This window comes from Plectropomus leopardus, chromosome 8 (assembly GCF_008729295.1).
Source record: "Plectropomus leopardus isolate mb chromosome 8, YSFRI_Pleo_2.0, whole genome shotgun sequence".
In the NCBI taxonomy this organism is placed as follows: domain Eukaryota; kingdom Metazoa; phylum Chordata; class Actinopteri; order Perciformes; family Serranidae; genus Plectropomus; species Plectropomus leopardus.
The window spans coordinates 33,516,959-33,527,129 of NC_056470.1; the positions used below are offsets into that span (position 1 = coordinate 33,516,959).

Genomic DNA, 10,171 nt, shown 5'->3' on the forward strand with positions numbered 1-10,171 from the left:
TTATCATATATATATATATATATATATATATATATATATATATATATATATATATATATATATATATATATATATATTTAAAAAAAAAAAAAAAAAAAAGCTTAAAAATAACAAAAACTAAAAAACTAAAACCAAACTACATGAATACAATCATTCAGATAGTGAGGAGATATTTGCAAATAAAAAAAATGTAAATTGCATTTACATTTATGTCTTTTTTTTTTGGTAGATCTAATATGCACAAGCTTTTTTCCTCTATTACTACTATTTTATTTTATCTAAGCGTCATTATCTCTTTTGTTTCTCTCTCAGTTATTATTATTTTTAGTTTGTTTTGTTGCATCTCTCTCACTCTCAAACATATTATGATATTTTAATGGATCTCCTATACTGTAAAACATCCTAATTAACTAACTAATAACTTTCACCTTGAAGAAAAAAGACAGATCAAATTGATTTTAAAGTGTTTTAGTAAAGTAATAATTATTTGAATAAGTTCAATCCACGTGTGTTTCGGTGGTGTCTCTGAGGTATCTGACTCCAGCCTTAAGACACAACAGCAGTAGAAATACAGCTGTCATGACAGCGTACGATCTCAACACTGTCTCAATAGCCGCCAAGAAGTCGGGATGTGATGTCACTGACTGTCCCCGCCCCAAATGGGCGTAAACCAGCAGGCGTATCTCAGCGGCCCGGCGACCCTGCAGCCAGCAGTAGTAGACACCTAATTAACAAAAAGGATTATTTAAGTCGAATTGAACAACTCAGAATAAAAAAACAAACACTGGTTCTCAACCTGGAGGTCCAGACCCCCATTAAGGATCGCCAAAGCCTCAGAGGAGGGGTCATGAGTAATGATGTAGTCAAGACCATACTAACTGAGACCAAGACTTGACTGAGATCAGAGTGTGCCAAGACCAAGACAAGACCAAGACTTAAGGGTCCGAGACCAAGTCAAGACCAAGACTAAAGCAGGGCAAGACTGATTACGTTATTGGCTGGATTTGAAGAAGCAAAATTTACATCTAATCACAGGAGCAGGAGCAGAATTCAAGAATGGAAATGAAATGAAACAAACTGGCAACTAAAACAGGAAAGAACAGACTGTAAGGCCAACGCATCATGATATGACCCTGCATGAGTGTGAAGGGGGCACTATTAATCTTACTGGCACTAATGTCTGGATGTGGGACAGCTGTGCAGCCAGGGGACATGATGGTTTGAGAGGGGAAACTCAACATTAGGCAGGTTTCCATTTACCCTCAAATTGTGCAAACTGAAATTGCGAATATAAAATACGTCTACTGAAACATGTCAATTTTGAAAAACCCCCCAAACATTTATTGCAAAAAAAGTTTTTACGCTCACATGAGGTGGTCTTTTAAGCGTTTCAAAAATGCCATATTTTGCAAAACTGCATTGAAAACACTTTTTTGGCTTCTATAGGTCACATGATGCTATGCACTTGTTGGTGGTTCATACCTGAGTCCTGAAGTTTTGCAGGTTTAAACAGCAGGTGGTGTCCGGTGTCGATCAGCAGCCTGGGCGGAGTGGAGCTGAAGTTACGACCTGCCGCGTGTTCACATCTGTAAATGGGTAAAGATCCGCGGTCCCAGGCCACGGCCATGTTAGGTCGTGCCCCGGGACAGCCCAGCGTCAGGACACGGTCCGCAGGGTGGTTCAGGTAGAACACCGGTACCTCTGCTGGCCGGGAGGCAGAACTACAACACAGAAAGAAAAATTCATTACATTAAAGGTGATTTACTGCTGCTGAATCAAAGTTATAAGAGTTAGTGCAGAATATTATCTAAATATTGATATTTGATCATTATTTTTGCAGTGAGTACCTTGGCAATAAATGTCCTGCAGATTTCACGATTTTGTAGATTTAAAATAAATAAAAACAAATCTAAGCAAGGGAAAAACATCCAGAAAACTATATTTAAAATGATCATTTTTACAATGAAATATCATGTTTTAGAATAATTAATCTTAAAACACTTTTTAGGTTATTTTCTTGTTTGTGATCTTATTTTATTTTTTGGTGATTTCTTCTTATATTGTCATTGCCTTTTTTCCAACATTTTTTTTTAAAGAAATCAAGCCAATTTGCTCAGGTTTCAAAGGATTAATACCCTCCAGTGGATGAAAACATGCCTCATCAGACATGGAGACCCACATCTTTCATATGTACCTCTACTTACTTGTCTTTGTGCTCACCTGTACCCAAGAAACACCATCAGAGCCAGGATTTTGGAGGACGGCGGTGCTTTAGGCGCACATGTGACTTGACAGCTTTTGACCTCCAGCTTGGCTCCACTTCTGCTTTGCTTCAGTTGTCCAAACGCGGAGGGCACCGCCCCTGAGCCGCAGGAAGCGACTGTCTGATTGGCCCGCCTGTAGCGTACATGCAGGTAGCGAGAGTGGACGTAGCAGAGTCCCACACGGACCTGTTCTCCGGGTACCCCACAGCGATCGCACACAGACCACGGCCGGAAGGCGGTGAAGACGCGATACAGCGGCTGAGCAGAGCGCAGTCGTTTTCTTTCTGTCCGTTTCTTGGTCGTATTTCCTGGAGTGATCCTAGAAGCATCATATTGGAACCGGAGTCAGTTAAATCAGTGGTTCATCGTGGATTTTCAACTCGTTCTTGTTCTCAAGTCATCACATACTGATGCTTTGTCACGCCCTTGGCGTCCTATGGCACCGCACAGGCTGCCTTTATTTACATCTCTCGGCACCAGACAAGCCAATAGCAAAGACGCCTTTGTTAGCTATTTGACCCCATGAAAACTGAAAAAAGAAAATTGGTTTAACTTCTTTTGAAAACATGAGGAAAAAAGGCAAAGACTTGGCAAGAAATGTCCTACAAATTAGAAGAAATTTTACCTAAACATTAATTTAAAAAAAGAGGTGGTTTTTTGGAAAATAATCCAAAAAGGTGGAAATGTCCAGAAAACTACACGTACAATTATAATAATTCCATGTTTATTTTTTTACGAAACAAATCTATAATAATATATATATATATATATATATTTTCTTTTTTGTAATTTCAGCACTTTTCTAGTTCATTTTCTTATTTTTGTTTTGTTTTGTTCTTTTTTCTAGGTAATTTTTTGTAAGTTTGTAACTTTTTAACAATTTTTTTTGCTCATTTTGGGCCATGTCTTTTTACATTGCAAATTGTACAAATTGTACTTTATTGTTACCTTCCAGAATTGTTTTTGAAATAAATCAAAGCAATTTGCTCAGGCTTTGAAGGGTTTATATAACACTGACCTTGGTTTCTTAGAGAATGGAGGACCGTAACATTGCTTACTCAAAGACTTTAAAGGGTGCCTTTGGCTTCAAGTCAAGTTTTTGTCATTCTATAACAAAGAAATCGGATGCACATTTTGAGACGTCAATCATTAGTAGTTCAGAATCTTTTAAAATGGTCATCACAAAGCTGACAACCCGCTGTTATCTCTGTCTTTCACCCACCAGCATGAACATGCAGGAGGTAAAATGTGAACCAGTTAATAATGATAATAATCATATATTGAACATGTCTCCAGTGATTATTGGATGTCTCCATAATGTTCACAGAATCATTCCAAGGACGTCCATGCAGAATTGACTTTGAGAGTCGATACATGTTCACTGGACAGCAGTGCGTTGATTCTACTTATCAGTAAATTAACATTTTCATCATCAGTGTCTCTATTTGGAAGCTGTAAATGCCAAATTTCCCATAAGGTCACAGTCTTTGGCTTTTTCTCGTCACCTCGGAGTGAAGCTGAGCGTACGAGCCTCCTGGATGTCGAGGTCGTAACCATAAAAGAAGTCCTCGTGGACGGAGCCGCAGATATAGACACCGGAGTCGTCTGTCCCCGCCCTGAAGATCAGCAGGCTGAAGAGACGGATGGAGAATCGACTCCGCAGGTCGCCGCTGTGAGGGACACGTCTGGGGTCCAGCAGCCTGTTGCCATGGTGATCTGTCAGGGCTCTGGTCTCCTTGGAGCCGCTTAGATGTTTCCGAAAGAACCACACAACTGATTGGATCTGAAACACACAGGGAACTTAATAACTACAATATATCTGCTGACAGTTGCTCAGACGATCAATACCAGAGACTCCAATTACTTACTCCAATCGGCAGATGCCGAGATTTAGGTCTCACAGTTTCGGGAAGCAAAATGCCCTGTACAAACATCCTCTGTCTCTGCTGGATTTCTTCCTCCACATATTTGCTCGTCTTCTACAAATCTTACAAATATGTAAAGCTGAGTGGATTGCAGCAGCAGCAGAGCAGCTTAATAACAAGTCAACACGTTTACACAGCTGCAATTCTCAGAATAGGATGTTTTATGTTAGTTATGCAATTTACATCATTAAAATCCTTGTTTCTGATTAGTACAAGTAACTTATTCATGCAGTAACTCATGAGAATCACGTCCTTTCTTTCTGTCTTTTGGTAAAACGACGATATTCAATTCAATTTGTGCAAAAAGTTAGTTTTAGAGGCCTAGGTCCTCCAAAAATGTTGTATGTAAAGCTGCTTTAAACTGCCTGTTCAAGGTGGGACTATCACGCTGTTCTGCCGCCTCACCGTTTTGAATAAAACGTCCAGTCACGGAAAGGGGGTCTCGCCTCTGAGCCAGGGATGGAGGTAATAACAGTGCTGAAATGAGGTTAGTGTGAAGCGTAAAGCCAGAAAGATGTGATGTTTTGACGTGTATATGTGTGTGACCCACCGACGGAGATTTAAAAAGCAGCTGTCAGCAGAAATTTAAAGAAGAAGAACTGGCTGGTTGCAGTCGGTGCATGACATAAAAAAAGTGTCTAATAAAACCTTTTTTCTGTCAAAAATATGTAATTTCTGTCAAGAGACACTCAAAAGTGCTGAGCACCAAAGCATAAATTAGGCTAGATGATCATTTAGTTAAAAACAGCAGAATTGAATAACTATGAGCAGAATTAAACTTCAGAGAGATTTATTTTGAATATATTCATTTTTCTGCTCGCTTTGGATTAAAGAGTCATGCATACATGTAGTCCTGACACACATTTTATGAGGAGTTTTTGTTTGTTTGTTACCTGCTGTGGTTTGCAGTGGCAGGGAAGCTCCACAGTGACTCCAGCCAGGTAGGCAGCGTTGGTGAAGGTCAGGAAGGCGGGACAGGCTCTTCTGGCAAACACATCCTGCTTATGCTTAGGAGCCTCGTAGCTCCACAGCTCAGCACACATGAGGAGGACGAGGAGGAGGAGAAGAGGAGGGCCGGAGGACGGAGGAGGCATTAGGCTTCTGCAAGGACAAAGAAGATTGTTACAATGCATAAAATCCACAACTTCATTTCAAAACACAACAACTTAAAAGGAATTTGAGAAGCTCACCAAGGACCCATCCTTTGTTGTCAACGCAAACATCGCAAAGTCTTAGCGGAGTCACTTCATTACACATAAAACGCTCTGTGTACCAAAAGATACACTTTCACACTCATTCTGACTCATTTCTCTTTTACTTTCTTCCCCTCAAACACCTTTTATTCTTTTCAAAAATATCCAGCATCGCAAAGTGTGCTGCAGTTTCTCTTGTGTTATAAAGACAAACCTCAGCTGGGCTTAGCCGTGCAGACATTGTAACAGAAAAGTTTTGCTGGACAAAATTTTGTCAGACAAGTGAAGTTTTTTTCTTTTTTGATGATTCATCTGTCACATCATGCAAGTTATCGCAGTAATGCATCAACCTTTATTTAAAAAGTCGTCTGTCAGTCCACCAATTTGCTCCAGACTGAAATATCTCTTCAGTGTCCTGAAATTCAACTTGCTTTGCTTTTGCAAAATGATAGGAGGCCCGGGGCCAGTCACAGCAGCCTCATCCATGTTTCTAGGATTATGGGATATTTAAAGGATTCTTAAACATTTTTAGAATTTTTTTTTTGCATGTTTCCAGGAATTTAGGATGTTTCTTGGATTTTAATACATTTTGGGGATTTTAGGACATTTCTGGAATTATAGGACTTTTCCCATATTTTAGGAAATTTTTCAGATTTTTTTTTAGATTTTTTTTCTTAGATTTTAGCATGTCTGTGGGATTTTTGGATGTTTCTTGGATTTTAAGATATATTTAGGATTTTAGGACATTTCTAGGATTTTAGGAATTTTCTAGGATTCAGGGACATTTTTAGGATTGTAGGCCATTTTTCAGACTGTAGGAGATTTCTAGGATTCTAGGACATTTTTAGGCTTTAGGGTTTTTGTTGGATTTTAGGAATTGTTTATAGGGACATTAACGGTATTTTAGCACATTTCCAGGATTTTAGAATGTTTCTGAGATTTTAAGACATTTTAAGGGTTTAAGGACATTTTCAAGATTTTAGGACCGTTCTCAGATTTTAGGACACATGTAAGATTGTAGGACTTTGTAGGATTTTAGACATTTTTAAACATTTTCGAAACATTTTTAGAATTTTTAGGACATTTCTTGGATTAGCTAGGACCTTTGTCGGGGTTGCAGGGGATCTGGCACTCTGGCACCTTTCGTATATTAAAAGTATAAAAACAATTCCCAGTGTGAATCCCTTTATTTTCATTGTGAATTAAAAAATTCACAATAATACCGGTAACCGACACCCTATCAGGGGCCAAATTTTACATGCAGCCCGATAGTTAATTATCACTGTACGTCCACCTGCTGCATTGCAGTGATCGAGGACATATTTCGCCTCAGGAAAAAGCCATTGCGCCAATGTGGAGTCACACACAGCTCATAATCCACACTCTAGAGTCTGTTAATGTGAGGTAAGCTTTGCCTCATACACTAAACTCATCCTGCACGTCTTCACAACACTGCTCCAGGAGTTTGGCTGCAGGAGGTTGTTGCTGTATTATTATGAAGCAGAGATAAATGAGTGCGATGAAGCAGCTCCCTGCTGAGCTGCAGGTCTGTGTATCAGGCCTCCAGCACAATGACTGAACACAACACACTTCTGACCAACTTCACTGCCTGGAGACACAAACAAGGCTGGTCTGATGTAAGCTGGCAGCCCGGGCTGATGGCATGCACTGAAAGATGATTTGGCTGAGTGTGTATGTGTGTGTGTGTGTGTGTCTGTGTGGGTGGGTGTGTGTAAACGTTGAGTACAGTAGTTTCAGGGTGGAATTTTCCAAACAATACAGAATGTGTTAGGGCAGCAGGATGACTAAGTGTGTGTTCAGAGGGGTAAACACTTCAGATGACTCTTTTCCTGTTTTTCATTCACTAAATGCAATTTAGTTTATTTACAGAACAACAAATATCACATGGCCAGGAGCAATATGAAAACTGTGCTGGACCAGGATGATTTTTGACATGTGTATGGTTCATTTGATAATCACCATCATTAGATTTTTGTTTTTTTGTTTTTCCAGCTGGCAAATGCCAAAACAACAAATAAAGCAATCATCCTCAAATGAGTCTCAGTTGCACCTGATTATTATCCGACACTGCAAATTGTGGAGAAAAAAGGAGAATTGTTATTAATTGCCCCCCCACCCCCCACCCCCCCCCCCCCCAAAAAAAAAAGAAATACAAAAATTTAAGTAAAATAACTATTTGGAATAAATCACAAAACCTATTTAAAAAACACTTATTCAAATGTCACATATTTATGTAATCCCATATGGTCAAAAGCTGCTTTTATCCTTAATACCGGCTCTGCATTTAAATGTCAGAATTTAAACACATTTATTCAGAATGTTACATCAACTGTTTTCTTAAGAGGAAAAAAGAATAGCCCGCTGCTGTTTTCAATAATGTTTTTCGCCCCCTGAGTCCTAGCCGTTTGATAATTATATATTTCCTGCTTCCTTTAACATATAAAAATCCACTTCTTGTTGCTGCATTTTGAAGTGGTTGTACAAATGCATTGAGAACTGGGAACATGTTGCCATCATTCATCTGCTGTCAGCTACTTTTAACGCTTTTTTCTGTAAAAGTACATTTGTTTTTGTCATAACTAAGGACATATTCCCCCTGAGGGAACACCGGCGAAGAATGAGAGCCGAGCAGACATCGGCGGCGACACTGGCGGGGACGCCGGCGAAGACACCGGCGAAGACACCGGCGAAGACACCAGCGAAGACACCGGCGAAAACACCGGCAGAGACACCGGCAGAGACACCGGCGGAGAATGATAGTGGAGCTGACACTGGCGGAGACAGGACGCTTCTTCACTCGTCCTGTCCATTAGCTGCTCTAATAAAATATATTGGCCTAATATAAACATCATTTACGATTCACTCAGAGGCACCACACACAACACCATCTATGTCTCATCAGTCTCCATCTCGTCTTTTTATTCCTCTCATCCACTAAATCTTCACTCTGTCCCCACAGCTCAGCCCTTCTGCCTCCGCTCCCAAACATCCATTAATTCAATCCTCTGGACCTTCTAAACAGCACATCCAGCCCCGCTTACCAGCTCCTGGTAGTTTTCCAAACAACCCCTTCTTTCTTGTTTTCATCATCTGTCCTTGCCTCCATCTCCTCCTCCTCCTCCTCCTCCTCCTCCTCCTCCACTTATTCTAACAATATCCAGTCTGAGGCTGGATGTTGAATAAGACCCAGTCCTCCGATGGTGTCCCCCCCTGTCATTATTACTCCTCCTCTCACAAAGGTCCATTAAGAGCTGCGCACCACCCAAACATCTCATTCAGCCCACTCTTTCCTCCTCTTCCTCTGCGTAGGGGAAAATAATCATTTCATGCAGTAACTATCAATTTAACATGTGTAATTTGTATTTTAAAGATTATTATTTTTGGCTTTTATTATCTTTAATTGACAGGACAGTGTGAGCACGAGGGGGGGCATGCAGCAAAGGGTCGAGGCCGGACTCGAATGCCCGGCCACTGCACACAGGGCGCCGCTCTGTCCACTGATCCACCAGGCACCACGCGATATGTTTTTTGTATTAGTGAGTGTGCAAATAGGCAACACATACATGGAGAATAAGACAAGACAGGACAGACAGACAAACAAACAACAACAAACACACAAAAAATGATCAGGCATGATGGTTTTCTTTCTGTTGTTTCTACGCAAACTGGTTATTTTACTCTGCTCTGGTCGATTATTGAGGTCACTCTTGTAATAATAATAATAAGAATAATAATAATAATAATAATAAAAGAGAGGAAAAATAAATTTTGAAAATAAAATAAAATTAGAAAAATGTAAGAAATAAAACCACATTTAAATAAAGAGGTCCTCTGTCTTTTAATTTGCCTCCTTTTTTTTAGTTTACTTTTTTTATTTTTATGTGCAATTTATGTAATCAAGGATGTTCCCTCCGTTATTGGCCACCACTTTGGTCCAGAGCGAAACATTTCTACAATCATTTTGTTTTTTCTTGCTGATTGTCTCACTCGCTCGCGTAGAGTCATCAGTACTCAATTAAGCCTGTTTCATATCCTGTTTAAACATTGTTTGCATAGAAATCCAGCAACATCAAAACTAAAAATAAATAAATAAATAGTGCTTTGACAAAATGTGGACATCAGGGAGCAAAGGGGCAGAAGCGCCTTCAGCCTCCCCCTCTGCACATGCCTGCATATAACCCTAAAATCTCCAAACACTCTCTTAAACAAACACAAAACTCTCCTGCTTCCTCACTCTTACTCTTCCTCAGTGCAACTTTTTCTTCTCGTCCTTCAAATCACAACACTCATTGAAGCATCAAATGCATTTCACTCCTTCACCCTTCGTTTTTCCTCGTCCTGTACTCATCTTCCTCTCCTTCACCTCCCCGTGCCCCGTGTGCGCCCCGCACAGACTAAACACACACCGCAACCGAACTGTACGAGCCGATTCCTCAGACGTCCTACAGACATGTTTATGTAACTGACATTTACTCCACTGTGAACGTTTAATTTAATTACATCTAATATGCAACCTTCGCTGCTTCGCACTGATTCCGCCTCCTGCTCCCTGTAGGATTTTACAATTAAGTTGAATGCCATTTCAGCCTAAAACCAAAGTCTGCTTTCTTTGAGAAATAATTTGGTTCCCTCTGTAATTTGAAGTCTTCAACCTGTTCACCACAAATCGTATAAACAAGACAGAACTGCGGACCATTTTTTAACTCATACCATCCGTCTTTAAATTAATTATATTGCCTCCAGACTGGCCTCTATTAATTTATAGGAA

The 10,171-nt window shown here is 39.9% G+C and overlaps 1 protein-coding gene across 1 annotated transcript; it reads right to left on the minus strand.

Annotated features, from left to right (window-relative positions):
* Positions 1 to 497: 497 nt before the first annotated feature.
* On the minus strand, positions 498 to 5,283 carry LOC121946599 (Ig-like V-type domain-containing protein FAM187A). The gene is made up of 5 exons (XM_042491244.1): positions 5,083 to 5,283; positions 3,770 to 4,047; positions 2,221 to 2,583; positions 1,483 to 1,721; positions 498 to 724 (listed from the first exon to the last, which is right to left on the minus strand). The coding sequence occupies exons 1-5, from the start codon at positions 5,281 to 5,283 to the stop codon at positions 498 to 500; spliced, it is 1,308 nt and encodes a 435-aa protein (XP_042347178.1).
* Positions 5,284 to 10,171: the final 4,888 nt, after the last annotated feature.

Bases quoted from the DNA above. Each gene is read 5' to 3' on its own strand.
- LOC121946599 (XM_042491244.1), bottom strand. From the start codon at position 5,283: ATGCCTCCTCCGTCCTCCGGCCCTCCTCTTCTCCTCCTCCTCGTCCTC. The intron at 4,048-5,082 runs GTAACAAACAAA...TGTGTGTTTCAG, and splicing joins GCCACTGCAAACCACAGCAG to ATCCAATCAGTTGTGTGGTT. The intron at 725-1,482 runs GTATGAACCACC...TTTGTTAATTAG, and splicing joins TGCAAAACTTCAGGACTCAG to GTGTCTACTACTGCTGGCTG.